This window comes from Capra hircus, chromosome 7, assembly GCF_001704415.2.
Source record: "Capra hircus breed San Clemente chromosome 7, ASM170441v1, whole genome shotgun sequence".
NCBI lineage: Eukaryota > Metazoa > Chordata > Mammalia > Artiodactyla > Bovidae > Capra > Capra hircus.
In genome coordinates, this window is record NC_030814.1 from 27,200,016 (window position 1) to 27,220,770 (window position 20,755).

The 20,755-nt window shown below is 38.4% G+C and overlaps 1 protein-coding gene across 3 annotated transcripts in view; it reads right to left on the minus strand.

Annotated features, from left to right (window-relative positions):
• VCAN (versican) overlaps nucleotides 1-20,755 on the minus strand; it is a 120,048-nt gene that overhangs the window by 66,562 nt on the left and 32,731 nt on the right. For 2 of the 3 annotated variants that reach the window (XM_018050052.1, XM_018050053.1), the window contains exon 6: nucleotides 10,974-11,267. In XM_018050052.1, the coding sequence (XP_017905541.1) occupies nucleotides 10,974-11,267 (294 nt within the window). Of the gene's footprint in view, nucleotides 1-1,388; nucleotides 4,350-10,973; nucleotides 11,268-20,755 lie in introns of all 3 variants that reach the window. The other variant, XM_005683395.3, reaches the window with a different exon arrangement.

Below are 20,755 nucleotides of genomic sequence, written 5' to 3' on the forward strand. Positions count from 1 at the left end.
CCTCATTCAACTGTATTGGAAAGTGGAGATTAATATCAATACTCTGAGAGTGTATTCTCTTCTCTGCTATTCACTGTCCCACAAGAGCTTTGACATGGAGAAAGTTCTGGGTGGTAGAGGCCAAATTACCATCTAACTGGAAGCCAGCTGACTAGACATTAGAGCCACCTGTGTTCCCAACAAGTGCATCCCCAAGCAGGCTCATGAGTATCGCATAAATTACAAAAAATGACACGTCTTACAAAAAATGACACCTCTAGGGGAATAGCCCAACAGTAAGAGAAAAAAACCTCTCAAAAAACATTCTTCTAGCTTGACTTCTCATAGCTAGGTTAAGGAAAAACGAGCATTTATTCCTCTAATCCACACACTAAAACTAAAATACAGCAACTTAACAAAAATTGATGATCTTAACTTCTAAATTAAAAAAAGACAAACCTGAATAGATCTATTGAACTGCATATAACACGTATTCGCAATTCAGCTTACCAAATTTGGAAGATAGAGTGTACTGACCTTTAAGAAGGAATAAGTTAAGTTTAATGACAAAAATTGCAAGTATTAGTCAATGTAAAGAAACAGCTTTTAAGAATTTTGCCAGAGAGATATATGAAATACTTGAGCAGAATAAAAGGCACCATGAATATTCCTATAACTAAATCACAAAATAAATAACATTACAGCCAGGGTTTTTAGGGAACAGAGGCAATCCACTTTCTGAAATTGTATTTGATAAATATATTACAGCATTTCCTAGAATCGAGCTAGACCTTATTTGTTCTAAATATTTAAAGCTTAATGAAAATATCCAAGGACAACAGCTTGAAAGTATGTTGAACTTTCTTTAAAAGAACATTTAAACTGCATACCTATTACCCACCCCACAAGTTGCATAATAAACCTGCAAATCATGGAAGAGAAAAAACAAAACAAACCTCTAGATGTCTATCAGCCCTAGGGATACGCAATACGGTTTTAGCTGTCCATAGTGTAAGTACTGAAGGTTAATAGTTAAAGACCAATGAAATGTTAACACAGTCTAGTACTACGCTTGAGTAGTAACACATGGAAAGACACTGAAATTAAAACATCTTGTTCTGCATGTTCTGAAGTGATGTAACAGTGATGATTTGGTTATATTAGATGACAAAGCAGGGCTTCTTATACTTTTAAAATAAAATCATATCTAACATTCTTCCAAACTGTTTAACATATTCTTCCAATTCATGTACAAATACACAATATATGAAGCTAAAACAGAATTTTTTCACACTCCAGTTATCTTCTAATGGCAGCATTTGGCATGTTGATTTTTTTTTTTCCAAAAGTAATTTTCAAGATAAAATGCTGATTGCCTTGATTGGTATGTCTAGAAAGCAAAGACTTACCTGTCTTGTTTTCTCTGACCTCAATAATATAAACATTTATGTCAGGGTGGAATTTTGTCCCTGCTGGGGGTTCTGGAGTAGAAAATGCCTGTGGTCCAAAGGCTTCTTTGCCTTCCACAGTGGGAGGTCTTGTTGGCTGTGTAGTAGAAGTACTTGAAGTTGTGAAATATTCTCTATCAATATCTGTTTCTGTTTCCTTGGCTACAACATCCTCAAGGGTAGTGGGAGGAACACGAGATGTTGATTCTCCAATGATTACCATGTCACTGGTTGTTTCTTCATCAGGTTCTCTGTCAATGAGAGGTGGCTTCTCAGTGGAGGATGAAGGTGTGTGAAATCTATCTGCTGAACTGAACGCAGCAGTGATGTCACTTGGAACTGTGGCTTTAACTGTTGAAAATTCTGGGAGTTCTGTGGCCTTGGGCTTTTCAAATAATCCTGAACCTAAATCAGTATAATCCAGGGATGTTTTCTCTCTTTTCTCAGTCGTGGTCTCTTCTATAACCTGGGTAACACCGATGCTAAAAGGAGATACAAATCCCCTTGGACTGGTACCTTCTGTTTCATATTTTTGTTCAGGCCGTGGGCTGAAAGTTACCTTTGACCCTGTGGTTGGTGTTAGCGTTACCACTTCATCTGTTTTTGCTTTGGTGACAGCACCAGGTGGAAAAGACGTACTCTGCTCAAATTTTCCAATTGGAGTTGTTACTAAAACTGAGACTCTGTCAGAACCCATCACTGATCTGTCTTCAAAGACAGTATAGGCTGACCCATCGCTCTCTTGTTCATCCAAAGGTGTTGTCTCCTTGGCTGTGTCAGTTGTAGATCTGGGAGGAGAAACTGGTTTTTCCGGAGTTTGTTCTTTCCAAGGAAAATCTTCTCGCGTTGCTTCCTGTATAATTTCTGTTGTTGTTCTTACAGTCTCAGGATAAATAGAAGCTTCAAAGTGAGTCTGATTAATGACACGTATGTCTTGAGAGGGTTCACCTAGAACTTCACCTTCTGATGGTAAGGAAGGTACCAACACTCCCCATTCTGTCTTGGGGATTACAGAAAGAGGAATGGTATGGGAAGTGTCTACATAAGTAGTAGGCTCCTGGGTGCTACTATAGTTAACAAAGGTTGACCCTTCCACATCTGAAGGGTGTGCAAATTGAGGGACAGTAGACAAAGGCTTAGAGACATCCACATCTTGTCCTTCATCCAAAGCACTTCCCTCTATGGTTGCATGAGTAACTCGGACTTCTGTGCTTGTAAAAGGTGCAACTCTTTCTTCAGTTATAGAATCTCTCAAAGTGGACTTTTCTGTGGTAGCAATTGATGTAGTTGGCTGAAATCTAACTATGAATTTTTCATGGTCTATTGTGTCTTCCTCAGTAAACTCCTCTAGTGGCTTTTGAATACTACCTGGGATACGAGTGAATTCATCTCTTCCATCTTCAGTAAGACTTGGCATTTCTTTATCCTTACCACTCTCTCCCGTGGTAGTGATTAAGGCAGGGGGCAATTTTGGAGAGCCTACATGTTCTGTGGACCATAAAGGTTTCGATGTTGTATTATCTTCATCCAATGACCATTTTGATACAGTAACCACCTCCACATTTAAAGTGCTCTTGATCAAATGCACTGTTGCAATACCCTCCTCATACTTGGTGGTATCTTGATAGCCATCTGTTTCTAATCCACCTGGAGTTGTAAAGTCTTCCTCCACACCTGTCACCTCTGTTGGTATCACGCCTAGCTTTGTCGTTGTCGTCAGTGCTGGGGATTCAAAAGATTTGGTCATTCCCACTGAATACTCTGTATGATGAATTTGCTCTAGGGAAGCTGTAGGGAACTTCATTCCAGAGAAGCCTTCTTCCTCTATTTTTTCTATAAATGAATCTTTGGTGATCTTTTCCTGTATTTCATCATTGGTGTAAGTAACTGTTCTCATCGCTGGTCTTGGTGTTTCTGTACTTTCTCTTCCTGTTCGTGGACTGGGAGAAATAACTGTGGATGTTCCCTCGACTAATCTTTTATCACCAGAAAAAGGAAACAATTCTACTTCTGTATGATGCTGTGATGGAAAAGGTGTGGTAGACACATACTGGCCAAGAAAATCTTCAATTATCCTACCATGAGTCTGTTTCTCTTGCTTGTGGTCCATGGATGACCCATCACTGTCAGGTGAAACAACCGTTGATGCTGGGACTGACTCCACATCCTCTAGTTGGCTGCGGGTGGTGTCTTCTGAAGTCTTTGACACTGTAATGACCTCAGGTATTTGGCTAAAGATCGAGGTACGCTGACCCGATCTGACCGTAGAGGTTCTGTCTTGCCCATCATCTTCTCTCATGGTGAATCCATAGCGGCTTGTGGTCACTGGTTCAGAGACTGTGCTTATTGCTTTCTTTGCAGTTTTTGATTCCAGGGTCATCGTTGTAGATACAAATGGTGTCGCAGTTACAGTGAATTCCTTAGAAGGCATGTGCTTGGAGATTTCCATAGATGTTACCAAGGGACCCACTTCTATTTGTTCAACTTGTGTAACTGATTCTTTCCTTTGTAGGTCTTCCTTCACACTATCCCATGATTCAGGAGCATGATGGGAAATGACAGTTGTACTTTGGGGCATTTCTTCCTTAATTTCAGATATGTCTGGCTCTCCAAGAGGTCCTGAAGCGGAAGGTGAGTAATAGTCCATATCCCAAGGCTTCTTCGTACTTCCATCAGGTGGGAGTGATTCTGCGGCTGATCTGTGGGTACTAGTTAGAGGTTGAACTGTGGATTTCTGTTCAAAATTGACAATATTTCCTATAGGAGGGACCTTTGTTGTAGTGACAGGTAATTCAGTGATTAAAGGGACAATTGGTGTAGTTCTGTCCGGTCCCATTTGTAGTTCTTCCAATAAAGTGGGTGAGACAGTTTCTGCAAGCATATTCAGTTCGATGGTTGTAGCCTCTGATATATTCTGTTTAGCTAGAAAAATAATTTCAAAGAGTTGATTAGACAAGTCACTAATAAAAAGTTGTACGTCCAGTATTTGTTAAGTGCTGTCTGTAATTTGGAGTGACCCAAAAGTGTTTTGTGATGGAGGGGAGTCTAAAAACTATACTTAACCCAAAGACAGAAACTAAACATTTAATCATCACAAAAGACTGTTCTTAGTTAACGAACGTGAATATTATGTAGTTTTCAGATAAGAAGGTCAAAAAACAAATGCTGAGTTTGGAAACAGTAGGTACATTATTTCTCAGAAACTACAGCACCAACTTGAAGTTTAGTAGGAGAACTCAATACTACTATTCTGTCTGTAGCTACACAGTGTCTCCAGGGAGAGGGAGTGCCTCAGATTGCAAAATAACAAAAAAGCCACATCAAATGTACCCGAGTTACATATCAACGATTACATGGTCCATAATGTGGAAGCTTTCATAAAAACAGGATATTAAACGTTTTAACACCACTTGTTGCTTGATCCCAGGTGTTGGACATTTGTCTTCATGTTCTTTTCAACTCTGCAGGGTAGCCTTGTTTATAATAAATACTAAAATGCCTCTGGCAGAGGCTGCTTGGCATTTGTTGTACTCTACATCTTGTTCTATGTTCTACATGATATGTTTATAACTCTTATGAGTCTTGGGTCCAGGCTTACTTTCAGCAGGAAATGCAAACGGAGAACAGGAAGTAACGTACCCACATGATATATTTTAGCTCTGTAATTACAAATCACTGGAAACAACCCTGAGCATCAGAAAGAATGGGCTCAGGCAATAAAAAGTAACATGTCATCATAAAATGCTACATTATAACGCCTCCAGATTTACAGAGAATGGCCTGGACTGTTGAAAGAAATTTAAGTTGTATATAAAAATGACAGTGTTGTAGATAGGATTCCATCTCACCATAAAGAAAATGCAGGAGTTAGGCACATAAAGATTTTGTCTTTTTAAAAATACTCAAGATTTTCAAAAATCAAAAACTGCCACTAGCCTCAGAAGGAACTGATCTGAGGACATCTGTGGTCACTGCTTTGCTAAGTTGTAATATCTGTAGTATCTATAATATCTTGTGGCCTACTCTTAATAACCCCCAAACCAGAGTTCTTGGAAGACAAAACTGGTTGATTACTTTTGAGCTCCATCTACTCTGTCAAAACTTAATGATATTAGGGCACTGTAACTGCTCTGTGTGATAAGAGAATGGCAAAGATATGTCATTATATATTTGTCCAAATTCAACCCAAATGTTGAATGAACAACACAAAGAGTGAATCCTAATGTAAACTACAGACTCTGAGTGATTATGTTGTGTCCATGTGGGTTCATTGGTCTCATAAATGTGCCATTCTGATGGGGGATGTTGACAATGGGAGAGGCTGTGCATGAGTGTGGACAGGGCATATATGGGAAATCTCTGAATGTTCCACTAAATTTTACTGTGAACTTAAAACTATTAAATAAAGCCTATTTTAAAATTTTAATGATAAAATGATGTGATTTTGTTGTAAATCAGACTTGAGCTGTAACAGATTCCTCATTTTTTTTTAGTCTGGTATGAGCTATTATTAGTTGTGTTCATTCCCTAGACCATTTTGAAGCCCAGATTCATTAATATTATACAAAAACTTGGTGACCATTTCATTATGGTGTATTTAAAATTCTTTAGTCTGTCACTATTTATCCCTTTATCTTAAAACAAAACTAAACAATAAAAACAAAAAGAATTAGACTCTTCAAAAACATGTTAAATAATGTTTTTCCCCCCTTTTTTAAAGAAAGCTTTTTCTGCAATCATTTCCTGGAGGAAGCTTTGGTCTATTTTGATTGACATGAACAACTTAAGGAACCAAAGTGAGGTTGACTATTTTTCTTTTCATTCAATTCTCTATCCTCTGAAATTCCATAACTGTTACCTCATTTAACTGCCAGATATCATGTTTGTTTTATAACTGCATTCTTTGGGGAAGCAGTAAAATATACATACAGAGAAAGTTCCCAAGGAAACATAATATAAACACTTGGTACACTACATATTAGAGAAAATTTAATCATATTATTATTAATAACAACACAAAAGCTAATTTTGCTTTTTCCCTCTGAGTATTTCCATGGCTGATGAAATTCACTTAAAAGGAGGTGATCACTGGCTGAGAGCCAAAACAGGGCTTGTGAATCAGGTCTTCCTAATGTTCCAACCCAATTTGTATGCCAGCAACTTTCTACAGTACTCTGAAAACACTTTTCATATCATTTTAAAAACGAAAGACTCAGATTTTGAAAACTACATGACTGTATGTCATTATCAATTGGTATTGTACTATTTGGTGCTGTCTTCATCTAGGCCTGAAACATAGTCATATGACGGTAGTGTGTCTCAGGATCTCCTTTACAAAGCTACATGACTTTGTTTTCAGAGCAAGGGTTTTTAATGAGAGCCCCGTTTAAGGGTCTGCTTATAGTTAAGCTGATTAATTCTACTATTTGGAATGGAAAACCTCAGACTTCCTCTTGGGGTTGGGTTACTTTTTCATCAACTTAACAGATGACTTCCATCACAACTCAGTATATCTGAGCATCTGCGCCATTTGTTTCAACCCTTCCAAAAAAAAAAAAAGAACTAATTAAAAAAAAACACACACAAATATTTACAAAAAAATAACCTAAGAATAAATACCAGTGTATTAATGATGACTATTACAAAAGTGAAAACACAACTCCAGATTTTTCTGAAAGTGTCTCTCCACAAGAAGAATTCACGTGGAGAAGTTTTTATCCTGGAAAACTACCAGTGTCCCTTCTTCAGCTTCATTATCGAGGAAGCCGTCGGAAAGCAGCAGGCTTCTTTCCCACAAAAGCTCCCCTCGAACATTTGCAGCTGTTTGCCACACAGATGTTTCACATCACTGTACTCATGGTATTTTATATCCTATGGACTATCTTCTCCAGTGCTTCCATTGTGAGACACAAGGCACATTTTCCTAATGAAATATGAAAACCCTATTAGCAGCACAATAGTCAATTTAATTTACAGCCATACTGCCTTTATTATAGGGAAATGACTAGATATTCAAAAAGTTGACTTGGGGTTCACAGTTGCAGAAAGAGTAATGGTTGGAACCGCGGGATTAGAATTCAAAGTCATATTTAAGTTTTATGAGTGATTGAATGCCAACCGATTCAAATTCAATAAAGAGAAAACATTTCAAAAAGACCAGTTAGGGAAGGCTACGTTTTGACACCTACGGTCAGATTATGATCTAGGGTGCAGAAAAGATAACAAGCTGATCATAGGTTAGAAGGGCAGATCAATTGTAAAAGTGAACAAATACATAAGAAAGACATCATAGGAAGTGGTGGGTATTTATCTAGTCTTCTTTAGACCATTATCTTTAGCTCCAAGCTTAATTGAACAGAGGGATGTGAAAAACAATGAGGGTTCAAAGCAAGATGGCATAGGTGATTAGAGGCCTAGAAATTAAAATTTCAAAACAAGGAAATTGTTTCAGCTGAAGGAGACACTGAGGGACAACTGAACAATGGTTTTCAATAGTAGAAGTGCTGTTATTTAGATTTTGGTTTCCAACTTGAGAAGAAAAGATGGACTCGGATTCTAATGCAAAGGATTTAGATAATTAGGAAAACAGTCTGAGAGTGATAATAATAGGATATTGGAATGTGTTTTCTATGAAACGTTCCCTATCTTCCTCTCCTGGAGATCTTTAATAACATTAAATGAGAGGTTATCACGAGTCTTTAATAGCTTTGATTCACTTAAATTTGGGGAGTATGGATGAACCTTCAGAGCACTGCATAACTCTATTTCGCAAAACTTAACTCTGAGGCCAAAGAAAAATGAAAAGTACACAATTTAATCAAGGGGAAACCAGCAGGAAGACTTTATTTCACAAGGACATTAATTTCCTTGTTTTTCAAATCTGTTTAACAAGAACAGATTCTAATTATATTTATCATCGGCCATTGTTAACGTTCTATTCAGTGATTTCAGAAGAGGGAATTATACCAAAGTGAGATTTGGTATTGTTTATTCACCATGAAGTGGCCTTAAAAACACTTTTGACATTTGGTAAAAGCAAACAAGAAAAATATGGTTATATTTCTAAATTCTTCAACTTAACCAACTAGCTGTACATCCCTGACATCACTTTTGGAATTTGTCCTTAAGGTCACAATTCTTATTAACTTTAACCCTATAGATTTAGTCATGACTCAGCTCTGTGGGAAACTACAGCAGGTAAATCATTTTAAGAATATTTTTCAAATTAAAAAAATATATGTTTTAAAAAGAATCTTTTAAAAATGAATTCGAAATTTGGGGAGGGTGTTGGCATTGTGTGTTAAGGAAGGCTTTCATGTATGACTAAACTTTCTTAACCTTTTATGTGCTGAATAAATTTTGAGTATGGTAGAGTCTTAGGGAAGAACTAAATAAGAATCTAGTCTTTAGCTTAACTGGGGTAAAAAACCAAAAATTTGAATCTATTATATCTGCAAGTTATATATTTCCAAGTTATATAGATTCAAATGAATTAGGGAGAAAAAAGAAGACCTAAACTTTCAAATTTTATTCACGTTTTATACAGGTGTTTTAGTAGGTGGTTATTCTACTTGAATCTAAGTATCTTGTTATTTTGTACATTCATGTGAATTCCTTATTTAAATAAATAATTTAAAACACATCAGGATGAATTCTTTGGAGCTATAGACAGGCTTTGTTTGACATTTTTCTCTCATAGAAAACAAAAATGTTTAAAAGTTTTCTAGTGCCAGGTTTATAAAGCACAAGAAAATAAAATCAAGCAAGGTAGTCACACTGGATAATTGAACTCCTTCCTGAATTTAACTTCTCTAACCCACCTCTTCCCTCCCCTCCCCAATACACACACAAAAATTTGATTTTCTCCTTTAATCGCACCAGTCACTTAACATAAAACTGATTTTAAAGCTTGAACTACTTGAAAATATTCCCGGAACTACTGTTATGGGTATGTGGCTTAAAAGAATGATATCTTCCTACTTCTGAGGATAAGGTTTGGCTATTATTGTTGTTTTGTTTGTTTTCCTGAAAATGATCAAGACTTTTCCTGCAGTTTCATGGCCTAAGAACAAAAACAAATAATTCCAAAGGCTTTTCATGGCCAGCTTGTATTGCACTGATACACAACACATGGCTTTAACACTCAGAAAGTTGAGTTTACAGGAGGAGATCCAAACAGAAATCTCTTAGCTGGGAGATAGCAGGATATGAAATTACACCTTTCCACTGCACTAACAATCTATTCTCCTGACTACTCAGATATCCCACTTCAGTGTCTTTTTGGTTGATGAAGAAAGTCTGTATATTTAGAAGCCAATTATAAAATAAGCTAGTGTATTTTTGACTCATTTCAGTTGCTGTTGACCCTCTGTATCCATGGGTTCAATATCCGAGGATTCAACCAACTTCTGATTAAAAAACAAAAAAAACAAAAAACTCCAGGAAGTTACAAAAAGCAAGACTTGAAATTGCTGTGTGCTAGCAACTACTTACATAGTTGATATTATATCCCATTATACCGTATAGGTACTGTAAGTAATTCTGGTATCCCTGAGGGCCCTAGGAGCAATCTCCCATGGATACCAAGGGGATGACTGTTTGTATTGCTAAAACAATACATATATTGAAAACTTAGTAAAAAAATTCTCACTAACTCAATATAATATGGCTCCATCTTGAACACACTAAAGGTCACCAAAATTTCTGGCAGATCTTTGTTTTGCTGGCATAATATAGATCCTACAGTAAATATCACAGTGAGACTCTGGATTAGTTGCTTGTTTAATTAAGCATTCTACAAGCATGACACTATGGTATGTGACTGCTAGTGCTAAAGTAATTTAAGGACATGTAAAAATTAAAATATATCATTAATGTTGAGAAATGTTACTTCAAATCCATTTTAAGTTATTTTAAATTCATACTAAACTGAAGGTAGCCTATTTATGTTAGAGCTTGCCAAAAAACATATACTGTACTTTAATATGATTCTAGAGCATTAGAAGGAACATATTTCCATTATATGAAATAAACCGAGATATAATGAAATTTTTACTTATAGCATGGTTCATTTTTAGGTATTATCCATGTCAGCTCCAAGTACTCACCTGCAGTTACTGAATTTAAATCCTCCGCTATTTGAAAGAAAGGGTGTTACCAAACAAAGAGGGAAAAAAACAGAACTCAGGGATTCAACTCAGCCATGACTGGCCCCAGCATTATAATAGCACCAACAATCCAATTGCATTGAAGGACTGCAATTAATATAAAACAAGTGCTCAGAAACATGCTCTGTGCAATGCAGCACAGTTAAGGCCTTTGCCTGACATTTTTTCATCCTCTCTAAAAACCATTTGTCTAACTTGTTTTAACCATATCACTGCTGTTTCGTTTCCTTGTTTTTGAGAGTCACTGAACTGTTTCCATTCCATGCACACAATGCAAGACATGGAATCATTCCAATGGCTAGCTGAACATCAATTGCATGCCTTCCAAGCTTTTTTTTTTTTTTAATCTAGAATGTTTTAAAAGGTATCAAACACTTACGTTTAAAGCAGTAGGCATCAAATCTGCTATCAGGGGGAGGGAAGCCTGTCTGGTTCTCAAAACGATACAGGGTTCTCACCCCAAGTAAACCACCTCCACACTGGGCCCTGGCCACAGTCACAGGGTGGCGAACGCTGGCGTCCGACAGCCACCCGTAATCACACCGGTCGAAGCCGTTTCTCCATGCTGCTTGGAGCTCCCCCACTGTCGCCAGGCGGGCGTCCCGGTTTTTACACTCTTCTCCAGCTTCCTCAAAGGTGAACTTATTGGGAGCAGTGATGTGGAACACATCACCTGCAATAAGAACAAGAAAAAAAGGGTCTAAAATTTACTCTTCAGTCTTTTCCTGTTTATAGGAGATGGGGAAAAGCACACCATTCTTTTTTTATAGTGATATTTACAGCAGAAAACGCAGTTACCTAATTTTGTTATTATTAATTGTTGTTATTATTAATATTAGTGTATGATAAGAAATAACACAATAAACACACACCAGAAACATTTCATTTTATATACGTACATTCCCTAGGTCATAGAAGCAGTCATTTGATAATACAGTTACAATAGATTCTTTAAAGAGAACAAACTTTTCCAACTGATTCTTTGATTTACTGTCCAGGAAATGGGTTTTCTCTCCAATGAAAGAGGCTGTGGTGTACTTATTAACATTGCATGCCGGAAGGAGAAAGCTGCACTGAAATGTCTTTGAGGTCATTTTTCTTTGTTTATCCTAAAATCAAATAGCAATTTTCTGACTCTTTCATCCATTTCTGCCATCAAAATGGATTAACTCCCAGCAAAGCAAACAACAAAACAAGAAGACTTCCAAGGTCTGAAGAGGGGGAGGGAAAGGAGCAGAATGGAATGCAGTTGCCTGCTTTTCTGTCCTAGGCACAGGGCTGCCTTGAGAGTTACGCAGGTCATGGCCTGCCCTTGGGCAGGGCTGAGGATGTGTGAGGACCAATATCAGCTCCCAATCAACCAGCCAAAGAGACCAAAAGTCCCCCTGGAAGAAGGGGCACCCTTTTTTTCACTTGCTCTGCCCAAGGTGGATACCGTTTGAAATCCGTCTGCCTTTCTCACAAAGTTACCATAAGGGGCTCTAACTAGGTTGGGGAAACTTTCATGTTTATTTATTGATTAACAAAGAAAGGGTGAACATTTCCTTTGTTCTCCACATTAGGCTCAATTAGACCCAATTAGTATGCTCATTATCACTTAACATGTCACAGTAAAATATTCTGGAAATGCCAGAGAGCTTGTTAAATTGGAACGTTACTTGTGTAATGTAACAACTGCCTGAAATGAATGCAATGTGAATTAAATTATGCTTTTCACAAGTGGCTAAAAGACAGAGGTAGAATTAGAGAAGACCTAAGCAAATACAGCTTCCCTGGTGGCTCAGACGGTAAAGCGTCTGCCTGCAATGCGGGAGACCGGGTTCGATTTCTGGGTCGGGAAGATCCCCTGGAAAAGGAAATGGCAATCCACTCCAGCACTCTTGCCTGGAAAATCCCATGGACGGAGAAGCCTGATAGGCTACAGTCCATGGGGTCGCAAAGAGCTGGACACAACTGAGCGACTTCACTTTCACTTTCAAGCAAATAGAGCAGGCAGGATGAGGAGTACAAAATGAGGTAGAGAGGTAGCTAAAATATTGAGAGCCCATTTTTATAGCAGCCAGGGGTCCTGCTTCCATTTCACTGAGACTTGTCTTTGCTTCTATGATTCTATGATCTATCAGACACAAGAGCTCTCATGATCTGGACCTCCACCTGACTAAATCCAGATGTAACAAATTATTGTTTAAAGTGAATAGAGCCATTACTCCGTGTGCGAATGTCATAACTTTATAAAACCAGAAAATTATGGTCAGGAGAAAAAGGTCAAGTCACCCAGATCGGCTCTTCTCACTACAAATCTAAAAACGCTGTCAATGAAACGAGGACAAATTCCAATAAAAGCTTTTGATGAAGAAAAAGAAAAATGACTTTTACCTGACTGCAAAAAGTAAGGCAGAGGTGAGAATGGGGTTTTGTCCTTAATTATCTAGGCTGGCAAAGGACGGTAATCTCAACCCAAAAATACACTAAAAGAACAAAGTGAAGTCCGCTCAGTCGTGTCCGACTCTTTGCAACCCCATAGACTGTAACCTACCAGGCTCCTCCATCCATGGGATTTTCCAGGCAAGAGTGCTGGAGTGGGTTGCTATTGCCTTCTCCAGAGGACCTTCCCGACCTAGGGATCGAACCCGGGTCTCCCACATTGTAGGCAGACGCTTTACCATCTGAGCCACCAGGGAAGCCTAAAGAACAAAGCCCCCCTCCCCATTCCTAGAATGTCTCCCTTCCCAGTAGGTTTTAAAATCATAAGGTCATAGTACCAGTTGCATAGCACGTATTCAATAATTTGTTACATGAGTGGCATTTCAGGTTCTTATTCAGAAAAAAAGGTGCCATTTTCCCTTCCATCCTTCCCAAGCAGCACAGTAAAGAGTGCTCCCTAGGCTGCAGTGCTCTGGGTAGCTGCCATCTGGGACAGGAGATTCATCTCGCCTGTGGATCTGGCTCAAAGCAACGGGCTACATACAGTCCATGGGGTCGCATAAGAGTCAGACACTACTTAACTGACTAAATAACAGGAAAATAAGAACAAAACCTGGGGAAAGGCAGACAGACAGACCGTGTCGCCCCAACCAGCCTCAGCAGCCTTGTTCACCTGAGCATTACGCTTGCATTTGGCCTGAAAGCAATAGAAGTGTGAAAGAGGGCAGCCCGCCAGCATGCTTCCCTTCAAGGTGGAACCCTTGGGTTTGTTATTACAGCTGGAATATCAGTTTTGTTGCCTTCGTTTCCTGTATGGTGAGGTACTTCTACATGGAGGCAAGAGTACTGCTCCTTTTCAGTAACAAGACTGATCAGACAACCAGAGCAAGGCATAGAAATAAATTAAATGAGTAAACCTCTGCGTCACCAAACAGCAACTTTTGCCCACATGATGGGGGGAATCAACTTCTCCAAATACAGCCAGACCAAAGGGCTAATGAAGAAAAATGACAGCATGGTTTTCTGGATAACTTGTTTCTCTGTTTTAAGTAGCAAACATGTTTGTGGTATTAACGGAAGGAAAGGTTTTGGTAAGTGCTGGCAGGTTAAAAAAATATCCTTATTATTATCAAATCAATAAAGATCTACTTATAGAACTTTTCATTAAAAACTCTTATCAAGTCTGACTTTATATTAAATTAATTATTTAATTCACTTGTTTGGGGTATACAATATCTATCTCTCCAAGCTCCAAAAATTAGTGATTTTACTTATTTAAGTATAAATTCTGTTATTCCCCTATTTTCCTTTTCATTTGTATGTAAAAACTTCAAACATTGCAAATTAAATTTTAAAAGCTTATTGAAAGTGAAGTCATCATTGGATTTCATGTAACTCAGATGAGAAAAGGAAGATTTAACTAGCATTAATGTGACTTAAGGTGAGAATCAAAACAACTCATCTATAAAGATCCATATGTGTGGCCCATCATTATACATGGCATAAGTGTTGTTTGATTTTGAAATAATAATAAAAAAAACAGTTACTTTAACTCTGTTGCAAAAAATAGATGTCTAAGCCTTCCTAAATCATACTTGTTTAACGTAAACATCGCCTTGTCTATTTCAGAATTCTAATGATACAGTGAAGTATCCATACTAGGGAACTATCTTACTGAGTCTAGAAGCTTTTAGAACTGACACTCAATCTCTAACAAAAGAAACTAAGTTGAATGTCTAAACTGTGACCTTTCTATGTAACAACCTCAAAATATTAACGTCAGACATCTAATACTGTTCTCAAATGTGCCAGAATATCCTGGCATCAGTTTCATATACTAAAACCCAAAGGAAAAAAAAGTAAATTAAAGGGTAATACACAGATAGCAATCACTGAATTAATTCATATTCCTAAGTATTCTTGATTTCTAAGACATCTGTTTTTACTTCTTATTGATATTACTAAAATAATCTCCTGTCAAGTCCTTTTTGATTCACAAGCTACCTGGCTTTAGACAATCTTAGACATTATGTATTTTTTTATCTAACATAATACAAATGTACATGATCTGTTGTTTAAATCAGAATTAACCTATTAAAAGGTTTACCACTGAGCTTCCCGGGCAGCTCAGTGGTAGAGAATCCACCTGTAATGCAGGAGATGTGGGCTCAATCCCTGGATCTGGAAGATGCCCTGGAGGAGGAAACGGCAACCCACTCCAGTATTCTTCCCTAAAAAATCCCGTGGACACAGGAGCCTGGTGGACTACTGTCCATGGGTCTGCAAAGAGTTGGACATGACTGAGTGACTAAGCTAGTACACAACCAAATAAAAGCTTATTGCTGAAGATGTGTGTTGGGAAGATTATTAACGTATAGTCCAAGTTCTAAGAATACAATTTCCAAAAATGCCATATACAAAAAACTGGTAATCCCTGGGACATGACTAGGTATCCAATGAGAAGAGGTTTTGTGGACAACAGCATTTGGAAAACAAATACATACAAGTCATCTGACAGGTTTCATTTCTGTAAGACTTCTCAGAGCAGGTAATATTATAGAACTTACTGCGAGTTCCTATAAAGAAGTCAGGATTTTTAAGCCATTTGACCATTTGAGGAAAGAATAATCTCCTTTTGTCATAGAAGACTAACTAATAGTCCACGGATCTATTTCCTAGAGCAGATTGGACTAAACTGCCATAGTGACATGTACGGCAGCAGTATGAACACCCTCTTCCAATAACACAAGAAAAGACTCTACACATGGACATCACCAGACGGTCAACACTGAAATCAGACTGATTATATTCTTGTAGCCAAAGATGGAGAAGCTCTATACAGTCAGCAAAAACAAGACTAGGAGCTGACTGTGGCTCAGACCATGAACTCCTTATTGCCAAATTCACACTTAAATTGAAGAAAGTAGGGAAAACCACTAGACCATTCAGGTATGACCTAAATCAAACCCCTTACAATTATACAGTGGAAGTGACAAATAGATTCAAGGGATTAGACTGATAGACACAGTGCCTGAAGAACTATGGATGGAGGTTTGTGACATTTTATAGGAGACAGGGATCAAGACCATCCCCAAGGAAAAAAAAATGCAAAAAGGCAAAATGGCTGTCTGAGGAGGCCTTACAAATAGCTGTGAAAGTAAAAGAAGTGAAAGGCAAAGGAGAAAAGGAAAGATATACCATTTGAATGCAGAGTTCCAAAGAATAGCAAGGGACATAAGAAAGCCTTCCTCAGTGATCAGTGCAAAGAAATAGAGGAAAACAATAAATTGGGAAAGACTAGAGATCTCTTTAAGAAAATTAGAGATACCAAGGGAACATTTCATGCAAAGATGGGCTCAATTAGGACAGAAATTGTATGGACCTAACAGAAGCGGAAAAGGCGATGGCACCCCACTCCAGTACTCTTGCCTGGAAAATCCCATGGATAGAGGAGCTTGGTGGGCTGCAGTCCAAGGGGGCGCAAGGAGTCGGACATGACTTAGCGACTTCACTTTGACTTTTCACTTTTCATGCATTGGAGAAGGAAATGGCAACCCACTCCAGTGTTCTTGCCTGGAGAATCCCAGGGACAGGGGAGCCTGGTGGGCTGCCATCTATGAGGTCGCACAGAGTCGGACACGACTGAAGTGACTTAGCAGCAGCAGCAACAGAAGCAGAGGATAAGAAGAGGTGGCAAGAATACAAAGGAGAACTGTATGAAAAAGAGCTCACGACTGAGATAATCAAGATGGTATGATCACTCACCCAGACCCAGACATCTTGGAATGCAAAGTCAGATGGGCCTTAGGAAGCATCACTATGAACAAAGCTAGTGGAGGTGATGGAATTCCAGTTGAGCTATTTCAAATCCTGAAAGATGATGCGGTGAAAGTGCTGCATTCAAATACCAGCAAATGTGGAAAACCCAGCAGTGGCTGCAGGACTGGAAAAGGTCAGTTTTCATTCCAATCTCAAAGGAAAGCAATGTCAAAGAATGCTAAAACTAACACACAATTGCACTCATCTCACACGCTAGTAATGTTCAAAATTCTCCAAGCCAGGCTTCAACAGAACACGAACTGTGAACTTCCAGATGTGCAAGCTCGATTTGGAAAAGGCAAAGGAACCAGAGATCAAATGGCCAGCATCCGCTGGATCATGAAAAAAGCAAGAGAGTTCCATAAAAACATCTATTTCTGCTTTATTGACTACACTAAAGCCTTTGACTGTGTGGATCACAACAAGCTGTAAAAAATTCTTGAAGAGATGGGAATACCAGATTACCTGACCTGCCTCTTGAGAAATCTGTATGCAGGTCAGGAAGCAATAGTTAGAACAGGACATGGAACAACAGACTGGTTCCAAATTGGCAAGGGAGTATGCCAAGGCTGTATATTGTCACCCTGCTTATTTAACTTATATGCAGAGTACATCATGAGAAACGCTGGGCCGGATGAAGCACACATTGGAATCAAGATTGCCGGAAAAATATCAATAACCTCAGATATGCAGATGACACCACTCTTATGGCAGAAAGTGAAGAACTAAAAAGCCTCTTGATGAAAGTGAAAGAGGAGAGTGAAAGAGTTGGCTTAAAGCTCAACATTCAGAAAACGAAGATCATGGCATCCAGTCCCATCTTCATGGGAAATAGATGGGGAAACAGTGGAAACAGTGGCAGACTTAATTTCTGGGGGCTCCAAAATCACTGCCGATGGTGATTGTAGCCATGAAATTAAAAGATGCTTACTCCTTGGAAGGAAAGTTATGACCAACCTAGATAGCATATTCAAAAGCAGAGACATTACTTTGCCAACAAAGGTCTGTCTAGTCAAGGCTATGGTTTTTCCAATGGTCAGGTATGATGTGAGAGTTGGACTATAAAGAAAGCTGAGTGCCAAAGAATTGATGCTTTTGAACTGTGGTGTTGGAGAAGACTCTTGAGAGTCCCTTGGACTACAAGGATATCTAACCAGTCCATCCTAAAGGAAATCAGTCCTGAATATTCACTGGAAGGACTGATGCTGAAGCTGAAAGTCCAATACTTTGGCCACCTCATGCGAAAAGCTGACTCATTTGAAAAGACCCTGATTCTGGGAAAGATTGAACGTGGGAGAGAAGGGGATGACAGAGGATGAGATGGCTGGATGGCGCCACTGACTCAATGGATAAGAGTCTGAGTAAACTCCGGGAGTTGGTGATGGACAGGGAGGCCTGGTGTGCTGCAGTCCATGGGGTTGCAAAGAGTCGGACATGACTGAGCGACTGAGAATCATGTATGTTTCAGTCAAGAAGAAGAATCTCAGTTGAGCCATAACAAAGATATATCAGCACATATTAAGTTTCTCATAGCCTATGTGTTAACCTGTCCAAGACAAAAACACAGTATATAGACCAGGTAATCAGAATCAAACCAGGAACTAAAAACAAAAATGCAGGTCATATGAAGTCCACTGCCTACCAAGTCTGTGTCAAAGACTGTAAATGAGCAGAAGAAGCTGGACCAGGGCAAAGACCCTGATGGTGTCCAGGACCATATGTAAGGTGAACACGTAAGTGTCCTAACGTAATAACAATCATTTGCTCTTGAGAGCAGATAAAATGTAAGGAAAGAAATACACAAAATATCCTTTATACACAAAACAATGCACGACTTAATGTAAAATGTGAAGTTAAGTTGTTCTAAGAATTTACTGACATGTATATATATATACGTTCTTATTAGTACACACATAAACTATAATGTAGAACAGAGGATTTCACACATGGGATAATTTGCATATTCATATGGTAAACACATATGCAGTAGCTTAACCTCTGTTTTTCCAAAATATCAAGTTAAATGCTGTGACTTTAAATTATTCCTATTTTTCCAACTTTCTAGGGATGCCCTAGAAGAAACTGGAAGACACTGCTGGTGAGATTTTAATATCTGGTGACACTCTACAAACTAAATTCGTCTCAACGACAGGAATTAACATCATCAAAAATATTAAGGAAAAATAATACTTAAATTTGAAAAGTAACTGCTAAAAGACTCTCTGGAAAGTGGATCATGCGTGTTCTTTTTCCACACTTTTGATTGCTAAATGGAAAAGCTATTCCTTGGCAGACTTAGAAATGACACATACTAAAATGTGGCAAGTAGTGATGAAAACAAACCAAAACATTAAGATGACCTACAATGTTCAGAAACCAAGAGTCGATACTCAGGGGTAACTCAGAAAAATTATGAAAGAGACTTTAAGTCCAGAGCAAACTGAGAGAGGATCTTTTTCTTTCACAATTCTCTGAGATTGCCAAGGCGAACAGGAAACTGGTCCCAGCAGATCACAGAGAATTATTCAGGTCCTTCCTAGATGGACTGCTCTCTGTGGTAGTCAAAGCTGAGGTCTCACCACAGTTATCTAGATGGGTCTATTTTCTGGAGAGTGTGATAAATATTTATGCTTCTTCTGTTTATGTGTGTGTGTGCACGCTCATAACCTATCTATCCTGAACTGTCTGAAAATTAGCTCCTATAAACTAATCATGAGTCTCTTTGCTCATCTGAGAATAGAATTTCACGATTTTTTGTTCACTATAAGGAAGATCAAGATTTGTGATTGTTATTACAGTTCCCTGCTGTTTGGGTCAAAATGGTATACAGGCAATAAGTGTATGCAAATGTAGACATGGTGTATGAGCTGGAAATAGTCACATGACATGTCCATAAGAATAAAACCACTTACAGTATATGGTGTTATGGTAATAAAGACAAGTCAATATAATTATTACTAGGTTTAAAGTTTTGGACTTTTAAGTTTTTTCAAAGAAAGTTTCCTTTTTTTTCCCTCTGCCTTTTGCTCTTTCTCTCTCTCTCTCTCTTTTATTTTTATTTTTTTTTTTGCTCATGTCTATATACACAGGATCAAAGCAATAAAGACTAATACTCATTATCCTGGATCACAAAATCCATCAGCTGTATGTGGTTGGTTAATAGCCAACATACACTATTATATAATCTTTTGACAGCCAAAATTTGTAGATAATTCAAAAGCATGTCAGTTCCCCCTAAGATCTGATTCTTTAACCTATACAGAAACCAATCTTCTGTTACCAGTGACAAGAAAACTGGGGCTGCCAAGGTAGCTTCATCCAATTCTAGTGTTAGGCTGGCAATGTATCTAATTTGGGGTGTAATGGCCAGGTCAGCACCTTTCAAATATCTCACTTGCTTTAGGCTGAAGTAAAAAACACCTAGAGCCAGACATCCTGGAGTGTGAAGTCAAGTGGGCCTTAGGAAGCATCACTACGAACAAAGCTAGTGGAGGTGATGGCATTCCAGTTGAGATATTTCAAATCCTGGAAGATGATGCTGTGAAAGTGCTGCACTCAATATTGCAGCAACTTTGGAAAAGTCAGCAGTGGCCACAGGACTGGAAAAGGTCAGTTTTCATTCCAGTCCCAAAGTAAGGCAATGCCAAAGAATGCTCAAACTAACACACAATTGCACTCATCTCACATTTTAGTAAAGTAATGCTCAAAATTCTCCAAGCCAGGCTTCAGCAATACGTGAACTGTGAACTTCCAGATGTTCAAGCTGGTTTTAGAAAAAGCAGAGGAACCAGAGATCAAATTGCCAACATCCACTGGATCATGAAAAAAGCAAGAGAGTTCCAGAAAAACATCTATTTCTGCTTTATTGACTATGCCAAAGCCAACTGTGTGGATCACAATAAACTGTGGAAAATTCTG